Below are 22199 nucleotides of genomic sequence, written 5' to 3'. Positions count from 1 at the left end.
AGTTGACATGAGTTTCAAATATTCCCGCTGGTGTTTTTTTTTTATTCCCACTGGTGTACCCTATTGTCATGTAGCAGATGTGACCGTTGTTTTTTTATCCAACACTCTCTTGCCATCACCATAATAGCTTACAGGGAATCCAAAGTGCCTTGCAATCTTTATGATTTTAAAATGATTAAGTTGTAAGATCTATGATCTTACTAATATCCTAGACATTTTGTATCTTTAGTCTATTAAGACGAAGCCAAAATACCTTAATTTGCATGCAATAATTTTAACCCTTGATTGGGAAAATGTTATGTTAAATGTTCGTAGGGAGGAGAACATCGAAATTATATATATATATATATATATATATATATATATATATATATATATATATATATATATATATATATATATATATATATAAACGAGGGAATTAATACTGATGCAATATTAATACATCTTAATATTTGTTTATTAATAGTTCTGTGTTGATCTTTATGTTCACATTTGTATGCAGCTCTGTTGATTTGTCTTTGTGTGTGTGTGTGTGTGTGTGTGTGTGTGTGCGCGTGTGCGTGTTTGGTGTTTGTGTTTTAATGGACCTGCGGTGGTGGAAACCAAAGCTAATTTAACATTACTTTCACCTGGTTCAGTCCATTCATTCAGAAAAAAATAAAATAAAATGCTAACACAGACAATGATTAAATGATTATATATATATATATATATATATATATATATATATATATATATATATATATATATATATATATATATATATATATTATCATTGTCTGTGTTACCATTTTATTTATTTTTTTAATTTTATTTAGAGCATAGATCATTGTTTATCATCCAGTCTTGAGATGTCAGAGAATATTCTTAAGTCTGAGTGTTGCTTCAGCACCATGGACAGTGCAGTTTTTTTTTTTTTCTTTGTCAATCTGTTTTCATTGTAGTCATTCAAAGAAAATGCTTTTTGCACATGCGCAATTCATTAATACGATTTTATCATCCATTATAAAAATAATCAAGGTTAATAATAATAGTTAATATGTGTACAATACAATATTTTATTAGGCGGGACACTATATAGGGACTTTTATTTTTCCACAACTTACATCTGTGAGCAATGTCACTGAACACTAAATCAATCAAAGCTACTTATTATCCGGAATGTAGAACACACCATAATGTAAATATGTATTTTTTTTAATTAGATGTCTAGCAAAAAGTCTTTAAGTCTCCATTGGCTGACATATTATATATTTTTTCTCATTATAATCACTGTTAGCAGGTGGCCTACATTTGGCATATTTTCAGTATGTTCAGTATCCAAACGACACATCGACAGCACAAAACAGGAATCTTCCATTCGTGCAAAAAATGCTTTGGGGCCGTAAAGCACTTCCGCAGCTCCACACCACACACCTCACTGGACGGAAGCCGAATCATTAAGGCTATACAAACACAAAATAATGCACTGATAAATACACCTAGTTCGGGATTTGAAGTTCGTCTTAAATATCTTCTCTTTATAGCGATCCAAGAAACTGTCAGTTGCGAATTGTTTCCCATCGATAAAATCCAACTTAAAATCGCTTGCGGTCAAAAAGGGCGGGAACTCCCGGTGGACGCGTCCACATGCAGTTTTGCTAGATTTCAGTTTTGTTCAAAGAACTGAAACTCGTTCGTCGTCGTTCTCTTGAAAAATGTTACTCACAGGTACACGTCTGCGAGTCAGTTATAGAGGAAAGACTAAAAATCCAGAGAATGTGGAGTATTTCCATCCGCCCATTAGGGTCCCTCGTTCCAACTTGAGATAAACTCGATCCTCGCGCTCCACCATCAGTAGAACTCCGTTACTCGCCGCCTCCCGCGTGACATCCTGATCCCCAGCAAAGGCAGATATGACCGGGTACTCATTCTGCATCAGGTTCACCTGAATAACAGGACATAGCGCACTTTAGTAATTTAAGCAGAGAAACGGCTTTCCACGAGGGTTCGTGAAAAACGCACAGAATGACATATTTACGGCAATAGTATTTTGTGCGTAAACACAAGCTGCTCTACTCACCTGTATGGTTTGTCTGTTGTAGACCTTGACCACATGAAAGCTGAAACTGTATATTCCTCTCCGTGGTGCAGTAAACAGACTCGCTTTTAGGTCGAAATGATTGCCAATGTTTACCAAGACCTAAAACAAAAACAACATGACGCATTACAAATCGACTAGCATATGAAATTGTACGAATCTTCATATCACATTTACTTTTAAAAATCTGCTATTTTACTTTGGCACATGCGGATCTTTCAGCGCAGTGTGGCAAGGCGTTTTAACATTTATTCCTCACTTCCAACCAGTAAATATTTTTTGTTTTCATATGTTTAGTATAAGACGATTTTTTTTCAGTTCATTAGAAGACTTACTGTTCTTTTTTTTTTCTTTTTTTCTTTCTTTTTTTTTTTTTTTTCTTTTTTTTCGCAATTGAATTCTTTGGAATCTGTGGTCCAGATATAAAATACATTTCAACAAGTATGTATTTCTATTATTGCTACTCGATATTTCAGGATTACAAGTAGGCTACTATTAATGTGGGCACTATTACTTCTTCTTTGAATACTTAGCTACTAATATATATATATATATATATATATATATATATATATATATATATATATATATATATATATTGCAATTGCAATTGCTTACATGTTAAAAATGCTTGCCATAAGCGCTTTCCAAACCTGTCAGCACGTCGGGTCAGTTTTAATTACTACAGGTCGATTTTAATGGCAGCAGGTAGGTTATTGTTAATCTAAACACGCCTTGCTTGTTGTCAGTCTAAACACTTACATTCATTTTCACATTTTTGACATTATGGGTGACAAAACATTTTCAACTAAGCAGTTTGGTGAAAGATATTGTGGAGACTAGGCTATTAGGAAAATCACACATTTTATCTGACCAACACTAAAAAGGCTTACGTTTAATTAAATAATGTTAATTACCCTGAAAATCAAGATACGCGGCTGAATTGGTTAAAAACGTGCATTCCAATAGAATAGAAGCATTTGTCACTTCGTGAAGTTTCTGGCTGAAATTCCTGAGCACAGCAATACATATGCAGTTCCTGTGATTATAAAGTCACCAACGGGACACCTGACCTGGTCAAAATAGATGGTCATGGATGTGTTGCTCATCTCCGAAGGTTCGTGGTTTGTTCCTCTGACGGCCGAAAAAGCCACTTTGGCGCTGCCAGAGCGCACAGATATCCCAAGCGAAGAGGTGACTCCTCCGTCGGAAGAGGGGTTGGAGTCGCACACAACCAGACACTTTCCCTCCAGAACAATGGGTTCCGTGTCATTTTGACCCAGACAGAGCCCCATGCCACATCCCAGGAGAAAGGCGAGAGCCAGCATGGCAAAGGGTCCGGGACAGGCTGCTGGCACCATGATCGGAACGAGAATCCTCTACAAACTGATCTTAACCACCAGCCCCTTGGAGGTTTGATGTGGCTGTATCAACTGTTCCAAACTAACCTCTCTCTCATACACTTTCTCTCTCTTGCCTCTCACTTTCTTTCTCTCTGTAACACCGTCACACACTCCTTTTCTCGTCTATGCGCATCAGTTTATTAAGGTGCTCAGAATATTGGCACAATGGTCCCTGAATGATAAAAAAAGGCATACATATTTTACAAACAATAACAGTGCACGAATAATAATTGATCAGTGAATATAGCTAGATAATATCTCAGTATGATGCTTGAAGATAATAAATTGCGCAACAATGCGCAACACCTAATCTCGACTAAAATACAAGGTCTGTTGCGTTTTACTCACGTCACACATAATAAAAAATAAAGTTTTACAGTTCCGAGTTATATTTTACATAATTATTAACACTTCTATAACAATTACATACAATTACATCAATAAATATCATAAACAGCGCAATTCAATCTTTCTTTCTATGTTATCTTTTGCCTAATTTCTACTTGAAATGTCCGTTATGTTACCTGTTAAATCCATAGTTGGTGCAATCTGTGTACCTGCTCCTTCAGCTGTCTTGAGAAGGAGTGAAGCGCGGACCTATAAGAGTGGAGAAAACCAATTGCTCCTTCATTATTTTTAGAGGGCGATTCACGCCCATCCCTTCTTTTCAAGTACAGTAATAATTCTGGAGCGGACGTTTCTGGGCATAAAGGTCAGGGGCGGCCAGAATCTTGGACTTAAGAGTTTGTCTGCACAATAACAGCTCTTTTATCAACCAATTTTTGGTGACATCATTATTCTTTTAACATATCAATAGCAAACTTATAGTAAGTAGACCATACAGTTAGTAGACCAGCTATAAATTTGAAGCTGATATTATATTGCTTAATACTAGAAAAAATAGATATGCAATTCAGTAATATCAGTATCCAGGTGGAATGCCTTCAAAGTCAGATAAAAGTCTTGTGCTCCACCCTGTGGAGAAGAAGTGCTAGGATCCTCTGTTTCTTACCAGATCTCAAACCATATGTTTATCAAGTGAATATTTTTAAATAAACACTTTGAAACACGGTTGGTCTACAAGGGCTTGAATAATGAATAATGGCTGGCCATAAAATGTCTAAATTGTGGGTTGTTTTATGCGATTCCTTATAGAACCATTTTTAGTTCCCAAAGAACATTTCAGTGATTACTCAACACATTAAACTAAGGTAAGTTAATACATTAACTTATATAACTATCAATAATAAATACATTTATTACAGTATTAATGAATCTTTGTTGATGTTGGTTAATACAACTTTTTTATTTTTTATTATTATAAGAGGTTAAGTTATAAAAAAAAAAAAAATGTTAACTCATGTTATGAAGTTAAATATTGTTAATGGATCCTTTATAAAAGGTGTTACCACTCTTAAATATCGTCTCGTTTAGCGGTCCAAGTAACTGTCAGTTGCGAATTGTTTCCCATGGAGAAACTCAACCATTTCTTCTAAGTGTGAAGAACATTTTAAAAATTTAAATTTAAACACTTATAATCTAAACACTTTTCTGTTGTAAAGTACCTTTTGTGAAAAGAAAAGGTTCCATGGATGTTTAAAGTTCTTCATTAAACCATATGCCAATAAGAACCTTTATTTTTAAGAGCGCACAGTAGAGCAACTTCTTGAATGAATAGATGCTGTTAAAAAACAGTGAAGAAAAAAAATTAATCTCTTTAAAAAGAGACAATCTACAACTAAAAGTTGTTAAAATGTGGAATCGTAATTCTCTAAATAAAACGTAATAGGTGATCAGTTTTGTGCTTTCTATCTTTTAAACAGCTTTTCAGAGGAGCTTTGGAGTTGCTGTAAAGTGTATAAAGTATGATGCTGGATTTGACAGGTCTATTCAGTATGTGTTATGCCCACTGAACCCATTCTTAACCTCCCTAATTAATAGTTTCCCTCACTCTTCCCAAAGTTGCTAATTGGAAATATTATGTAAGATGAGCGCGACTGGCGCCTTCTAAAGAGTGAAATGGGGATACTGCTTTAATTCATAATGGAATGAGTCAGTGTCTATATTTTTTTCTGAAGTATAATATGTACTCCACAATATTGTATTCTTAGGATACTTGAGACACTTTGCCTGTCATTTCAAAACAGCAAATACTATCCTCACCATATTTTTTATAAATAGCCAGAACAATGGTTTTAAATAGATTCCACATATTCCGGTCATAGTCAACATCATATGTCCTCACAGGATCTCCATACACCCTTTTTTGACAAGAATAGCACTGTGGAGAGTGACAGGCTCTGTGGAGGTTGATGTTGAGCATCCGAGATCAGCGGCTGACCAAGGGCTTGCAGAAGAGCAAGAAAAAGAAAGAAAACATCAAATGTCAAGCTTGGTGGGCACTGGGCCTGTGTATCACGGGGCCCAGAGCCGTTTATGCCCACAGAGAAGAACTCTCCCCAACCATGAGAAACCGAACATTACTGTGTATGTTATGACAATTTCTTCTGACAGGCAGCAGACCACCATCACTCTTGAGATCACCTAAACCACCATAAAAAAATAAAATAAATAAAAATAAAAAAACATTGCAAAAAACTTTTTTTGGTTGTTGTTGTTGGTGCTTTATTAAAATCTCATCCAATATATTTCACAAAGAATAGTTCACCCAAAAAATGACATATGCACTGGAGTGGTGTGGATTATTTTGATGTTTTTATTAGATGTTAGAACTATTATTCTGATGGCACCCATTCACTGCAGAGGATCCATTTTTGAAGCAGCAAACATTTGAAGACAAACAAAAACTGGAAGGAAAGGCAGGGCCGGACTGGGATGCAGTTTCAGGCCGGGAAATCTCACACTCATCCATGCAGGCCACGCAGAAATAAAATGGTCAAACAAATTACTTTTTGGGGTACAACAGCTTGTCACCGTAGCAGTACTCTTAAAAGGACATCTTTGTACCTTTTTACCCATAATAAGCACATGTTAGTACCTTAGAGTAGAGTAGTAATTCATACCCTTAAGTTACTAATATGTTATCCTAACTATTAGGGGTAAATAAGGAACAAAGATGTCCTTTTAAAAGTACTGCTTTGGTGACAAGCTGGTGTACCCCAAAAGGTGCAATTTTGCCCCCTTTTTATATAGCCTATACATCCACAACAATTTCTGAAACCACAGACAACCCTATTATTTGAATGGCCATCACATTAAAAAGGTCTAAATCAGGGGTGTCAAACTCTATTACTGGAGGGTCGGAGCCCTGCACAGTTTAGATTCAACCCTAATTAAACACCTGTTGCAAATAATCAAGTCCTTTAGGCTTATTTGAAAACTACGTCTGCATCTGCCTTCGGAGGACGCATTTCAAGGTAGGAAGGCATCAAGGCATGTCCAAATTCAATGTAAGCTTCAGTTCCTGTCTGTTGAGATTCCTTCATATGGCTGATTTTTGAAGGCAGCATACAGTAGATGTATCTTTCGCTGCCTTTGATATCCCACAATCCTGTGTGTTCCATTCTGTGACAGTTAAATTAAAAAGTAAAGATGGCTTCTGAAAGTCGGTGGTCAACGTTTTCCACTTTTGATGTAATTTCTAGCGAGAAATTCATATTGGAGTAATGTAATATTCACTTAGTTATCACCAAAGCTTTCTATATTTTGCTGTAGATCATTAAACCGTCACTCTGCCTCAGAAGCCTGTCTGAGAACAGTTTAATGAGGTGCCTTTGTGCAAAAACGCTGCTTGTAAAGTCACTGTCTCAAACGCCAGCGAGGCAGCAAGTCAGCTGCCTAAGTTTTTGGGATGCAGTCTACGTGATATGTGTGTTGGAGCAGGGTTGGAACAAAACTCTGCAGGGCTCCGGCTCTCCAGGAACTGTGTTTGACACCCCTGGTCTAAATCCTTAAGTCTTGGGCAGTGGAAAATAATTAAAGGTTCTCTATTGCACTGCACCTTTACTTCCCTTTCTTTTTTATTCATTTTCCCCAATATCTCTGCCCCCAACCCCCACCCTGTTGAAAACAACAACCTAATTTTAGCTTGTAAGCACAGAATGTTATTTGTCTTAAAATTACCTAAATAGTCTAGATTGTAAAAACCTATATTTCATACATTTTTGAACAGTAATGATTTTAAAGAAGTTTCTTCTGCACACCAAGTCTGCATTTATTTAATCCAAAGTACAGCAAAAGAGGGGGATTTATATATATATATATATATATATATATATATATATATATATATATATATATATATATATATATATATATATATTTACTATTTAGATTAATTGCTTTTGATTTGAATGTATTTTAAAATGTAATTGATATCACTGTTTTTGTTGTATTTTTGGATCAAATAAATGCAGGCTTTGTTAAGCAGAAGAAGCTTATTTAAAAAGCATTAAAAAACTTACTGATCAAACCCTTTTGATTGGTGGTGTATTAAAACACATCTTCTAAAGCGCCTTAATGTCAAAATTACTACAATACAATTGTTGAAGAGTTTTAATACTGAACACACTATTGCTTTATTAGGTTGTGATTTTTTTGTGTTGCTGTCTGCCCTCGCCCACTCCCTCCCTGAACAATAAATCCACGTGAATAGCCTGTCTAAATTTATAAATGTAACTTAACAATCGATATTGATGTCCTTGAGCACACCGTCTTCTGAATGACTGTTTGACGGAATCCTCCTGGCCTGTTGGGGGCAGTATTTCCGAGATTACTCCAAGTAGGGCTCGCTGCAGCCTGCGGAACTTAGTCACATCTATGGTCACATCACCTCAATATTGTAGTTGAAGTTGAGGATTTGCTCAGAATAACATGTTATAACTCCTACCTGAACTGTTTAATGTCCTACCTAGTGTGCAAGACTGTACCCATTAAAATAAACCAGACTCTGAGATGACAGTGCACCCTGTGTAGTGCGATTAATGCGTTTAACACCTGCGCAGCAGCGCGCTGGCCTGGTTACCTTGACAACGAGATGCCGGAAGAGCGAGATCAAGAGATAAAAACACGCTTCACAAGAGATACAAATTATGTTTTCGCAATCCTCGAAGACCCAGAGGCAAGACGCGGGGCAGCCTTCAATTATTAAATCAGAATCCATGTCCAGGTTGTTGTTGCTTCTATGTTATCTCGCATCATTCTCGCTTTAATGCTTCTGCACTGCAGAGCTTTGCCAGATCGTTTCAGTGTGTGTGTGTTTAATCTCCTCAGAAAACAAAAAAAAGCTGCTCTACAACATCCACCAGTCCACAGAATGACATCCAAACGCAGAGCAAAGACTTGTGAAAACTTCTTAGAAAGGCATGTTTTGCGAGTGTTGTAACTTTCTTAGCCTCACGGTGACTCTCATGCTCGGATTACTGGAAATTAATTAAATTACTTATTGTTTGAGTATTTAAAGTAGCTATTTAATTTGTTATATCACGCATGAACAAATTATGTATTGTTTGTTTTTTAAATAAGATGCCACATCTCTGTCTGTTTGTTCATCTGTTCATCTATTTATCTGTCTGTCTATCTATCAATCAATCAATCTATCTATCTATCTTATTTATTTTATCTAACTTAAACTAGGATGCCACTGGAGATCATTCTCAGGATTCTCTCATACTTGGATACTGGGTCTCTTTTCTGCATTAGTTTTGTCAACAAGCACTTCCATGAACTGTCCAACAGCAAGTGAGTTGCTTTTTCTCCAGACCCTTTTTTGTCTCACACAAAGCAAAAAAAAAAAAAAAAAGATCAATCAAAATAATTTCTTCCTTACCCTGATGTCCTTGCAGTGCTATGTGGTATCAGTTTTACATCCGTGAATGTACCAAAAAGAAGAAAGCCTGCCAAGAAGACCAGATGATGCATGCCCTGGGTATGATGGGTGTGCAGGAGAGGCCAAAGGGATACTGGAGAAACACCTTCTTCAAAGAAATTGCCGGCCTGAACTTGAACAAGTGGAGAACGAAACTACGACGAATTGACCCTTTTTCAGGACTCCCACGTCATACAGAGGAAGTCATAAGGTTAGAGATCCTAGCTTTTCTGGTGTATTTAATTTGAGATTTCACAAATATGTGGCCTAATTAAATATGTAAATCTTAAAATCGATGTGTCCTGAAATCCCTTTTATATTTTTATGGTTATTATATCCTTCATTTAAGATGACGAGAGCATTGGTTTGCCATGATGACACATGATCTGTACGTTTCTTTGTAATCTATGTTTAGTTGCTTTGATTATCTCTCTTTCTGTACATCCCTACATTTAGTAATACACTACACGACTTTGTAGTCAAATATCATCTTTGTTGTGACCTATGTAATCTGTTGAAGATGGCATATCCCCCATCAAATATATGTCAGGGTGTGTTTTTCCCTCCTGCAGTGTCTGGGCTTATTAAAGGTGAGTGTGAGAGTCAGCGTCTTCGATTTGCTCTGTGCTCCTGGGCGATGGGAAAGGAAACACGCTTGATGATCTGCAGGCCGCGGCGTGCTGTTGTCTTAACCTCTGATTAGAGCTGCCGGGCCACTCAATTTTTCGACTCAAAGAGCGTGTGGCATACAGGGGGAATGAAAATAATTGTGGTCCCCTCAGAAGGCTGGGTGAATTGTAGAAATAAATTGCTTGGCCCCTACCTCTTGCCCAGACAGATCCCCACAGGATCCTCAGTTACAAAGACACCGAAGGATTAGATTTACTTCGGTAATAATCATCTCCACTGACTTGCAGACACAAACAACAGCTATTAATCTCTCTGGGACTCTGCTTGTCTCTCGTCTCACAGCATTAATTGATATCATATGGTGCCAATGCCGGATACATAATTTATCAGATTAGGTATTTCCCCAAACTAATGCCCTGCTTCTTTCAGAATTAATGTTATGCATTGTTAGTATCTTGCTAAAACAGACACTTTCCTGCTTTTAATCAACTGAATTGGGTTAATAACAGCACTGCACATCAGTCAGTCAGTCAATACTATTTTTGTTTTGTTTCTCAGTTAATCTTTAAGTTTTCGTCTTTCTACATGAACACAGTTTTTACTCTCAAAAAAAAAAAAAAAAAGATTAAAAAAATAAATGTTTTAGCAGCCTTCTTTTTGTGAACAATCTCTTTACCTTAGATCCTCCACCTATAAAAATAGTTTTTTATTTATGCTTTTAAAAATGTTTGTTTCATTCATTTTATTAACTTAATACAAATGTTTCAGCAAACAACATTATCTTTTAGTTTTCATAATTCATAATAGCATTTTTGCAAGTAATGACGTTTATCGTGTTTTAGAAATGTTTTTTTTTTTGCTTTATAAACTATATATATATATATATATATATATATATATATATATATATATATATATATATATATATATATATTAAATTAACAATTGAACTTAATACAAAATGTAATCTCTAAAACAACATTTTATTTCGTTGTTCTTAATTCATAATTATAACTTTTGCGAGTAATGCAGTCTATCTTGTTTAAGAAATGCTTATTTATTCATTTTCATTAATATTTATTATAATTTTAATTCATTCATTTTCCCTGTTGGCAACATTTGTATTATTATTTTAAGCCTAAACCTCAATTTCTAACGTAATTGGACTTTTGCTTTAAGCATGCTAAACAAATTAATTAATAATTAACTGTAGAATATATTATCAAAAAATGTATACATTTTCAAAACAAAATATTTTCCATCAGTTTTCATATTTCAGAACATATTTGAAATATGAAGTTTTTTTCTCTCATTTTATCATATTATTTATTAGGTTGAAACCTCACTTTTTAACTTCATTAGATTATTGCTCTATGCATGCTTAAAAATGCAATTGATAATATGCTTACTTAAAAATATAGTATTTGAAAAAGAGTTATCTTTCAGTTTCATATATCAGCATTATAATTTTTTTTCACAAATAAAGAAGTGTATCTTGTTTTAGGGATGCTACAGGAACACAAGATAAATGTACAGATTGAACATTATTTTCATCCACTTAACGTTTTCTTTCACAATACATTTTATGTTTTCTTTGTGTTGCATTCCCTTCAAAGAACAACAAAAAAGGCATTGCCCTTAAATGATCTGAGAGCAGAAGTGTCAGATGTGGTTTGTGTCATGTGTGTTTGGCAGGAGTCTGTGCATTACGTGGGAGATCACAGTGACTGATGGGAGAGGACGGCGGAGCACCTTTCAGCAGTCTCATGCCTCCTTCAGTAGCACGGCTGTTTTTGTGTTTTGGGGCACTGTCAGTTGGCCTCCTTTCAACCAGCTCACCTCGCTTGAGCTTCATGGAGTGTTGCGGGTGCCACTCAATTGTCCTGCGCCTTACAGGTATGGTAGGTGCCAACAAATATAAAGGTACACTTTTACTCCAACCTAAATGAGTGATGTGGTTGTTTCCATCTTGTGCCTTTCAGGCCGGGCTGGAAATCAGTTATGTCCAAAATAAAGCTTCAAAGAGAACACAGCGAGTTGTGTGTTTCAGACAAGATTGTCAAGATGCTGTATGTTGGACAGGGCATAACTTTGGGATTCTGGAAGGTATTGTCCATTTCGAGAGCTGAGCTTGCAGGCTAGATTGTGAAGAAAACCTACATTTTGTGACACTTCTTTTATTCAAATAGCTGTTTTGTTTTGCTCTTGTTGTTTTGTTTATGTATTTTGTTTATTTAGTCATTTTTGCTTATGTTTCACTTGATTTTTTGTGTGTGTGTGTGTGTGTGTGTGTGTGTGTGTGTGTGTATATATATATATATATATATATATATATATATATATATATATATATATATATATATAATTTTTTTTTTCAAACTAAATTAATAATTTTAAACTGCAATCATGCATTAATGGATTGAAACACAATTACATTTTACAGAAGATTTGTATTTTTTTTAAAATTGCTGGCCGGCATTCATTATTATTTTGAAAACATTAATATATATATGTATGTATATGTATGTATATATATATATATATATATATATATATATATATATAAATATATATATATATATATATATATATATATATATATATATATATATATATATATATATATATATATATATATATATATATATATATTAATGTTTTCAAAATAATAATTATAATGTTTCTTAATCAGCAGCAAATCAGCATACTATAATGATTTCTGAAAGATCATGTGACACTGAAGACTGGAGTAATGATGTAAAAAAAATCTGCTTTGTGTCACAGGAATACATTTCATTAAAAAAATCTAAATAGAAATCAGTTATTTTAAATTGTAATAATATTTCACAATATTATTATATTTTTGCTTAAATGCAGCTTTAAACATATATATATATATATATATATATATATATATATATATATATATATATATATATATATATATATATATATATATATATATATATATATATATATATATATATATATATATTATAGTAGTGTGTAAATAATTATAATTATTATTATTGATAGTAGTGGTATTCATAATATAAAACATCATTTCTTTTTTTAATAATAAAAAAATTGTTAATCTGGTGCTTCTATACAGGACCAGTGGGGAATTGCTTTTGTCATGGTGAACTTACACAATCACAGACTTGTGGAACGAAGTCTTCATGCATCTATTAGGTATTGCTGTATTTCCTATTATCATTTTGTCTTTTATCAAAGTTGTACTAATGTCCCCCCCCCCCCCCATATACTCCAAACGTGTGTGTGTGTGTGTGTGTGTGTGTGTGTCAGAACCCGAGTGTCAGTTATGTAGCACCATCAGTATAGTTTAGTGGTGTAATAGCTCCATCATCTGGTGAAGTTAGAGAATGCACAGCTCTGACTCATCAGCTGTTAAACCACCTGTTTTACCGCCATACTGTATCTAAAGTCTTCAGTGTGAAAAGCTAAACTGACACCCGCTTTGTTGTTAATCTCTTTTGTTCCCTTCTGTATCCTCCTTTCACACCACTAGTCCATGTACAGCAGCTGGAGTCAGTGCTTTGTTTGATGATGTGGACCCGGAGTACGGTCTCCATGGATACACTGCTTACATCGAACTGCACAATACAGTGAGAGTCATCATGTCGGGCCGCTTTTCCCAGCTGTTTTGCAGGAGAGGTAAAAAATAGACTAGAGTAAGAGTTAACTTGAATCATTTATCATTATTTTAAAATCATTCCACGTTAAACTAACAGTTTACACTCTGAAAACTGTCATCCGTCTGATGGTTCAAAATAAATAACCTTACAAGTAAATGAATGAGCATTTGGCTATTGCTACAGTTTTACACTATTCCTCAACAGTTGATTGTACTAGATTCAAAACAGTAGATGGCGCTATATTCCCAAAAATATATCCGTGTTGTCCTATTCTTAGCAAAATTAAGATGTTTTTACTAAGCTGTTATTAAATACAAAGACTTTTGTATAACATTTGTGTTCTCCAGATCAGATTTCTGATGGTTATCTTCCGCTGGAAGTGATCAGTGAGAATAACAGATCTCCAAATATTCATCTGGTTGGAGATGTCAGCTTGCCTTGGAGGACTGAAGCTTTACATGGAACTATCAGGGTACAGAATCACCACTCTGTTCTAGTCATCCTCACTTTTTATTCACAGTATTTAAATACGTATGTAAGGATGTATTTCATGGTGAACTTGCTGTCTTCAGGACTGTTGCATGCTCAGCCTCACTGTATGGGATGAAGCCAAGCAGCCTTTTTGGTGTGTCAGCGCTCCTGTTGTGATGACAGAAGCAAGTCAGGACACAGTATCATATGATCTGGACGGCGGGAGTTTCTCCATTCTATACCAAGACTCAGAGGGGAGGGTGGAGATGAGGCTGAAGGAGATGGAGCGTAAGGAACAGTATTTTGTGGTAAATCTAGTGATTTACATTGCTGTCGCCAAAGTGAATAAGCACTTTGGGAGAGATTACTGAAGCTTTTGAATGCCATTTCAGTTTGTATGACGACCGTTTGACTGAATTTGACTTAAGAACACGCCGCAGTAACTCCCAGATTTAACTCCTGTCGAGATTATTGTAGCTTTTTCTCTTTTCAGGTTCATTTTTTTTGGTATCACCAAACCCATAAATACACATTTTCACAGATCTTCATATTGTAATCGCAGGCTATAAAAGTCATCCTGTAACAAAGAGAGGGATATTCATGTCAAGTTGATCAAATCTAAATAACAGAATAAGTGGAAACCCGTAAAAAGCAAACTTCTATGGAATCAAGGGCTAAGTAATAAAAATGGACCTTTAAGCGGATTTAAAATTGCCAGTGGAGGAGGAGGATCTAATATGAGCAGGGAAACAGTTCCAGAGCTGAGAAATCTCCCTTACAGCATGAACAGGACAGAAGGAAGTTGATTGCATGACCTTGTTTACAAATGTATTGTGGAGAAATACCATGTTGGGCTGCTTTTTTTAAAACTATAAACACCTATAATTCTAATAAGAAAGATGTGATCTTATTTTTGATGTTCGCTAAAAGTCTCACTGGTGTGTACTGAACCATCTGGAGATGAGATTGAGATGGCCGTGCATACATACAGTTACAGTAATCAAGCTGGGATTGTTACAACTCCTAAAAAAAATAAAAATCAACTAAAACTTATATATTTTAATTTAGCAGCAGATCTGAGCTGAAAGATCCTTAATGATGAAACTAATCTGCTTTTATTTTAACGTAATGTTATCTACATTTTAAACATCTTAAATAACTTAATGTTGAATAAATATCAAAAAGTAAAATAACTAAAAGTAAATGATCTTAAAAAAAAAAAAAAAGCTAATATAATGACAAAAACAGTACACAAGTAAAACGGATTTCTTCATTTTAATTTGAAAATATTTAATTGAACAGCATGGAATAACTCACCTTGCCACATAGGCATAAGTGAATAAATCTCATTATTAAAGGGTTTTTTTTTATTTGCATTTTTAATTTTTTTTTTTATTGATAGATTGTAAATTAAGTTTATTGCAGTGCTGTTGATCAGCTATTCATTGTTTTGAACTTATGGATTCATGATCATGTCCAAACCAAAGGCATTGAATCCACTTAACTTGATTTTCCTATCAATCTTCATCAGGAATGGCACATCCCCCCCATTACACTTATTTCTAAATGAGATGATTTGCATAATGTGTAGTTTTGGATGTTGATGTGTTACTCTACTGGCAGAATGTTTCTTACTGTGGAACATGACAGAATTCTTGTATGCCCGCCGGTTGATTTCACTATTTTATTCATAGGCAACAGACATTTCCCTGCCCTAGAGGTAGATTATGTTCTTTTGTCATAGCGTCAAGTTACACTTTAAATCTCCGCTGCATTGGTTTATGTAAATGTAATAGTCCATAACATTTTCGGTAGAAGTGCTTGACTTAGATGTATCACGCCATAACACCGAGGACATTAAGAGCATGTAATGGGATTTCAGTGTGTGACTCTGTGAACAATATTTTCACATAAAATGAAAACATGCCGTGACTTATATAGCTCAGCAATGTTCATTTGGCAGCAAAAGTCTCTGGAAAATGATTGTACACCATGCAATGTTGTTATAGTGCAGCCTAAGCATTCCTAGCATAAGACAATTGCATTCAGGAGAGGTATATAATCATGACATGTCTCTTTACTGCAGGCATTTTGACAGAATTCCAGAGTCGGAATAACGTTTCGCTTAGGTCAGTAATCAAAGGTGCTGAACTTATAAGGTTGGCAGAAGAGACAGACATAAAAAAAAATGATAGAGACGTAATAAGATTGCCTAGCACGCTCTCTTTTTTTCTTAGAAGTCAAGCTAACCTTGAAAACTGCTGTTTTCAACATATTCTGTGTTGTGGCTGATCCAAATCCATTCTTTCTGTAGCCTCGAATGAATTGGCTTCTTGTCATTTCTAAGGCTGTATTAAAGGTTTGCCTGAAGGTTAACACCGCTTATGTTGCCTCAGTATTTCAGTGGTTTATTGTACTGCAGCAGATGAACAACAGTGCAATGCAGCTATTTTAAGGCCGACCCGAGGCACATTTTAGTGTAGTAAAAAGACTTTATTCATCTGGTAATATATTCTTTACAAGTCATAAAACACCTGTTAGATCTGATTATCCATAAAAGTGGCACAAATAGTAATGAGTTTGCAAAAGCAAGTGGATGCTGTACTATAGAAAGGGCTTAAAGTAGTAATTATTATTATTATTTTATATATATATATATATATATATATAGAGAGAGAGAGAGAGAGAGACCAGTATTGGTAATATTATTGAGTGAATGAATGTAGTGGTTGCTAAAATGTGTGCAGTGATTTATGCATTAAAGCATGGGACTCTAAACTGTTTTTTTGCACACAAGGGGCTTGGAGCATGTGAACTGCTCAACAAAACTTTATTTTACAAATGAGTCAACATGTTTACAGTTAAAGGTTGTTTTCTTCCTTTTTTTGTCAGTAGCTGTGTCTCTGTTATCACCAGCGCTTGGTCTTTTCTCACCTCCTCAACCAATGAGGAGGGATGTTTAACACTCATGTTAAAAAAAAAAAAAAATCCTGAACCTGTTGCAAGTTTGGAAATTATGTTTTCTGAAATTGCAACATATGTAAATTTGGATGAGGAATCTTAAAGGGAAAGATGCAGAATAAATAATTTGTCATATTTTTTTTCTAGCATATTCTGCAACCTGGTAACAACCCAGTGATCAGGGACCTCTCCTTTTTTATTTATTTTATTTTATTTTATGGAAACCGGTTTGGAGAAAGTTAGCATTATGTTGCTTGCTTAACAATACAACTGTTGAATGGGTGCCTTCAAAATGTGTGTCCAAACAGCTATAAAAAAAATCACAGTAATCTACACGTTATCCACACGATTCTAGTCCATCAGTTAACATAGTGTGAAGCAAAAGGCTGTGTGTTTGCAATAAAGTAATCTATCAAGACCTTTTTTATTTTATTTTTTAACACTCCGAACTGTAGTTTCCAGTATGAGTCCTCTATTCATAACATTGCTTTCTCTAGTGGAAAAAGTCGTCTAGTCTCAATCAGATGAGATGTTCACAAATTAAGCTCCATTTACAGTACAAGTGTAAACAGTTTTAAGTAAGTATTTTGTTGGATTTTGATGCGAGAGGGTGATAGTGAATGGATTAAAGGAACGGATTAGAATTGGAATACTTTTGAATTTTTGTGATGTTTTTATCAACTCTCATAAGCTCTCATTCTGACAGCACCCATTCACTGCAGAGGATCCATCGGTGAGTCTGTGATTTAATGCTAAATTTCTCCAAAACTGTTTTGATGAAGAAACTTGGAGAGCCTGAAGGTGAGTACATTTTCAGCAGTTTCATTTTGGGGTGAACCAAGTATACTGTGCAGAGTATTCAAATTTTCTGGATAAAATAGCTGGTTGGCCCACTACATTTGACAAAATATGCAGTATACATCAGTCTTATGTTTAAACATTTTTATACACAACCATTTTCATTACCAAGATTACAGCAGGGTTCACTAGCTGAATTAAAGATACAGTAAACAATGGTAATTGTGAAGTATTGTCTGCTCTTTCTTTTATTATTTCCATCAGTTGGGCACTAGACACTGTATACTGCACAGTATTCAGTAAATTGTAGGCTAGTATTTAATTCCAACTAGCCTCTCTTTACCCAAAATATAACATTACGTCTTTCCAGCAGATGGCAGCCTAGTGAAATGAATTTCTGTTTCATTACAAAGACATTGAACCATATCTATATTAATTATATATTTTTTAAAGATATTAATCAGCCGAGAAGAGAAGACTACTGCAGTATTTATTTTAAAACATTTAGCAAGAGACTTCTGGGGACTTACAAAGAGAGTTATAAACGTGTCTGAGATGGTCAGAAAGCTACAGTTTGCAGATAAAATAATATTTTGATATGGTGAACACAAAATAAGATTCAGATTACCATCCAAAACCATCTTTGATATTTGAAACCGCTGCCATTTTTACCATCTAATGGCATCTCTAATGACTGACCAGCTGAGACCAGGATGTAATCAGCCTCTTAAACAAACTCTTTTATCGAAGTGGCTGAAAGAAAATTGAACTGCCCCCCAAAAAACTAAATAAATAGTTATGCTTGAATTAATCAGAGCAGCTTTTTAGCCCACACAGTGTGAATTTAATCACATAATTTTATTAACGTGCAGTTGAATACTCCCAGTGGCATTTTGCAGCAACTTGGCATTGTTCTCGTCCCCCTGATTAACATGTAACTCCAATCTGGCAGGACCTTGTTGCTACAGTTAATTCTCTGTCATCCCAAACTGAGGTCACATGCTAACAAGGCTGCAGCCTTCACTGTGCATCACCGCTCCATGCTGTTATTTAAACTAAGGCACATCCTTACACTGCTCATTTGGTAAATTAAATATATCTAAAATAACTCAATAGTTTAGTTATTGTACGTTATTTACTTGTCCGATTACAATTCTTTGGAAGTGTTAACCGCCGATACCAATTTTTGCAGATTCCAATTTTCTTTTTAAAGACTATAATTGAAAGCTTATACAAACAAAAATCTATGCAAATTTCAATGCAAAAATTATTTACATAATAAAGTAAATTATTAAACATTACAGTTTCCCCAATCTGGACTAAGTTACAGATTTTCTCTCACTTAAACAACTCTCAAATTAAAGTGCTCTGTGTCTGGAAGGAGGAAGAAATAGTTAACTTTAAATGAGTTGCTGTATGTAACAAAACGTCTCCGGTTACTATCATAACCTCGGTTTCCTGAGAAGCGGGAACGAGACATTACGTCAGCTAATACGTATTTGGGAACTCCTCCCTTCTCCACTTTTTGCTGAAATCTTATGGGCTAACACCAGCTGGGGACAGCTGGCCAATTGACGCGAAGGATGCAAATACTGACAGGTCAGCGTGCAGTATAAAATGCATGGGCGCATTTAAATGCTAAATTACGTCAGAATCACGACTGAAGGCTAGCACAGCTGATCAAACAGCGACCACGGTGGCTAACGTAATATCTCGTTACAGCCTCTCAGGTAACCGAGGTTACGATAGTAAACTGAGACATTCCCTTCTTAAAGCGGTAACTCAGCATTACGTCAGCTAAGACGTATATGGGAACAGTATAAAATCCCGCCGTGAGAGCAGTGGAGATAAGCCCTGAACGGAATCAATTACCCCCACACATAAGCAAGACAGTTCTAGCCAATGGCCGTGTCGCTAAGAGTGCTCGCACCTGAAAAGCGGAACTAAACCAATGAGACATCTGCTCCGACCCTAACAAAATTTGCATATCTTCATGCAATAACTCGAAGGCTGCACTGAACAGGGCAGACACAACGCAATAAGCAAAACATAAATACTGCATAGACATACCTCTAGACCAGGACCATGAGGAAGCATTTATATTGTCCTCGCAGAATGAGCTCTGATGTTGAGGGGACAATCCTCCCCCTGGCATTTGTTAGCATTCAATAGCATCCACAATCCAGTGAGAAAGTCTCTGTTTAGAAACAACACGTCCCTTATTACATCCACCAAGCACACAAACAGCTGGTCCGACTGATGAAAGGCGGCTGAGCAATCCAAATACATCCTTAAAACCCTAAAAGGGTCCCGGCACTCTGAGCATCAGTGTCACATGAGGCTGACAGCTCAGGAGACAAGGTGGGCAGGGACACAACCTGTGCTCCAAACACTGTATTGAGTGACTTCAAAACATAACCCGGTCTTGGCCGGAGGGTGACGCTACAGACACCAGGTCTGAAACAGATGCAGTGTCATTCACCAAAACTCATGAAAGTCTCCAATGCACTTCGCCAAGGTGAGAGCAAGAAGCAAGGCAGTCTTCAGGGAAGCTCCTTAACCGCAATTGAAGCTAAGGGCTCGAACGGTGGTAGAGATAGAGCCCTCAAACTAGAGCTAAATCCCACGGCGACACGGAGGGCGGCCGTGAAGGACACAATCTCCTTGCTCCCCTGAGAAAACAGATTACCATTGCGTGCTTACCGATCGTTTGCCCATCAACCGGGGAACGAAAAGCGGCATAGCTGTCACATACACCTTCAGCCTGGATGGCAAACTCCAGCGATCCATACTGTGCTGTAGAAAGCACAAAACATCCGACACGGAACAGGTCCCAGGGTCAACATAAATGTCCTTGCACCATTTTGTGATAACTCCCCACTTCAGATCATGGAGGCATCTTGTAGAGGATGCACACGCCTCCGTAAATGTGTTCAGCACTCGTGAGTGCAGAGCGTCACGCTCATTATGGTCCCCGCAGTGGCCACACATGAAGGTTCCACAGCTCGGGGCTGGGGTGCCATATCGTGCCATTCGCCTGAGACAGCAGGTCCTTCCTGAGGGGGAATCGCCATGGGGGAGCCATCACTAACTCGAACCAGGGATGATTCGGCCAGTTCGGGGCCACGAGTATAACTGGCGCTCTCTCCTCCCTGATTTTGCAGAACACCATAGGCAGAATCTTCACCGGAGGGAACGCGTAAAGCCTGGCTTCCGGCCAACGCACTGTCAGAGCCTCTCCCGGCAGCCACTTCAGTCCCCCTGAATCGATCCCAAATCATTTGATCTCCTTGAGGGATCCCAATCCTCGAAAGCATTTCCACTCCACGGTTCAGAATACCGGGGATGTGCGCTGCTCTTATGGAGAGAAAGTGTTGGTCCGCCCACAACAGGGGATCCGCTGCCTGTTTGAATAGAGCTCTGGTGCGCACGCTGCCCTGGCGATTTATGTACGAGACCACAGACGTGTTGTCGGTTTGAATCAGTACATGTTGCCGCTCCAATTTTGACCGAAAGGCTTGCAGGGGTAAGGACACTGCTTCCAATTCCAAACGGTTTATGTGACGCCCAGGCACACTGCTCCCTAGCCTGAAGTAGATGCGTTCGTCGAGAAAAGAACTCCAGGGCTGAACATATCCGGGCTGCTCCACAGTCTCAGAGTGCAGATGCAACTGTGAATGACCGTAATTCGCTTGTGGACCAAAGACCAAGCCCTCGGCAGAACTCGAGTTACAACCAAAACGTAGCAGCCGCATATGCAGCAGACCCAGATGGCACACTAAAGAAGCCGCCGCCATCAGTCCCAGAAGCCTCTGCAATTCCCTCAGTGAAAACAACCTGCCCGGTCTGAAAAAGCGCAGAGTCAATGAAATTGCTCTAGAGAGATGGGCTCACATCGGCATCGAGTCCAATCATATTCCCAGATATGTTATAGTCCCACTTGGTAAAAACACGCTTTCCTGCATATTCACACGCAGTCCCAGCGTATCCAAATAGCGAAGCATTGTTTCCACGTGACTGATTAGCACATCTCTTGAGTAGGCTAAAATCAGCCAATCGTCCAGATAATTCAACATGCGCATTCCGCTCTATCTGAGGGGAGATTTCATTCTATTGCTCCTTCTCTAGCAGACTGAGAACTTCCTGTCACAGAACAGGATGCTTTGGGGCAAAGTCAGTGACGGGACCACGCCATTGAAGCGGGGAGGTCTGCATTTGAACTGGAGAGAATATCTGTGGTGAAATAATTCCCAGTATCCACAGTGAAACGCCTGGGACAGCCCTCCTAGCGTCCATGAAATTACAAAGTGGACGCGATAGCTCTACGGCCAATGATGGATTGTTTTGACTAGGGCTCCACCACAGCGAGG

General features: G+C 36.9%; 2 protein-coding genes across 2 annotated transcripts; one reads left to right on the top strand and one right to left on the bottom strand.

The window, feature by feature from the left end:
• Positions 1-1041: 1041 nt before the first annotated feature.
• On the bottom strand, positions 1042-4154 carry LOC127946015 (cerebellin-2-like). The gene is made up of 4 exons (XM_052542298.1): positions 4011-4154; positions 3157-3658; positions 2066-2185; positions 1042-1930 (listed from the first exon to the last, which is right to left on the bottom strand). The coding sequence occupies exons 2-4, from the start codon at positions 3442-3444 to the stop codon at positions 1733-1735; spliced, it is 606 nt and encodes a 201-aa protein (XP_052398258.1). The 5' UTR covers positions 3445-3658; positions 4011-4154; the 3' UTR covers positions 1042-1732.
• Positions 4155-8356: 4202 nt separating this feature from the next.
• Positions 8357-14442, top strand: LOC127946014 (F-box only protein 15-like). Its single transcript, XM_052542297.1, has 10 exons — positions 8357-8614; positions 8719-8808; positions 9082-9186; positions 9291-9524; positions 11639-11839; positions 11926-12049; positions 13056-13135; positions 13473-13618; positions 13947-14071; positions 14172-14442. Exons 1-10 carry the CDS (start codon positions 8538-8540, stop codon positions 14439-14441), a joined length of 1452 nt encoding a protein of 483 aa, XP_052398257.1. The 5' UTR covers positions 8357-8537; the 3' UTR covers position 14442.
• Positions 14443-22199: the final 7757 nt, after the last annotated feature.

Source organism: Carassius gibelio, chromosome A24 (genome assembly GCF_023724105.1).
Source record: "Carassius gibelio isolate Cgi1373 ecotype wild population from Czech Republic chromosome A24, carGib1.2-hapl.c, whole genome shotgun sequence".
NCBI classification, from domain to species: domain Eukaryota; kingdom Metazoa; phylum Chordata; class Actinopteri; order Cypriniformes; family Cyprinidae; genus Carassius; species Carassius gibelio.
This window is presented reverse-complemented; position numbering and strand designations above follow the sequence as displayed.

Coding starts and splice junctions, on each gene's coding strand:
- LOC127946015 (XM_052542298.1), bottom strand. CDS start 3,444: ATGGTGCCAGCAGCCTGTCCCGGACCCTTTGCCATGCTGGCTCTCGCC. Junction 2,186..3,156: donor TGACCATCTATTTTGACCAG/GTCAGGTGTCCC, acceptor TTTTTGTTTTAG/GTCTTGGTAAACATTGGCAA. Junction 1,931..2,065: donor ACAACAGACAAACCATACAG/GTGAGTAGAGCA, acceptor CCTGTTATTCAG/GTGAACCTGATGCAGAATGA.
- LOC127946014 (XM_052542297.1), top strand. CDS start 8,538: ATGTTTTCGCAATCCTCGAAGACCCAGAGGCAAGACGCGGGGCAGCCT. Junction 8,809..9,081: donor TGTGAAAACTTCTTAGAAAG/GCATGTTTTGCG, acceptor AACTTAAACTAG/GATGCCACTGGAGATCATTC. Junction 14,072..14,171: donor CTTTACATGGAACTATCAGG/GTACAGAATCAC, acceptor TGCTGTCTTCAG/GACTGTTGCATGCTCAGCCT.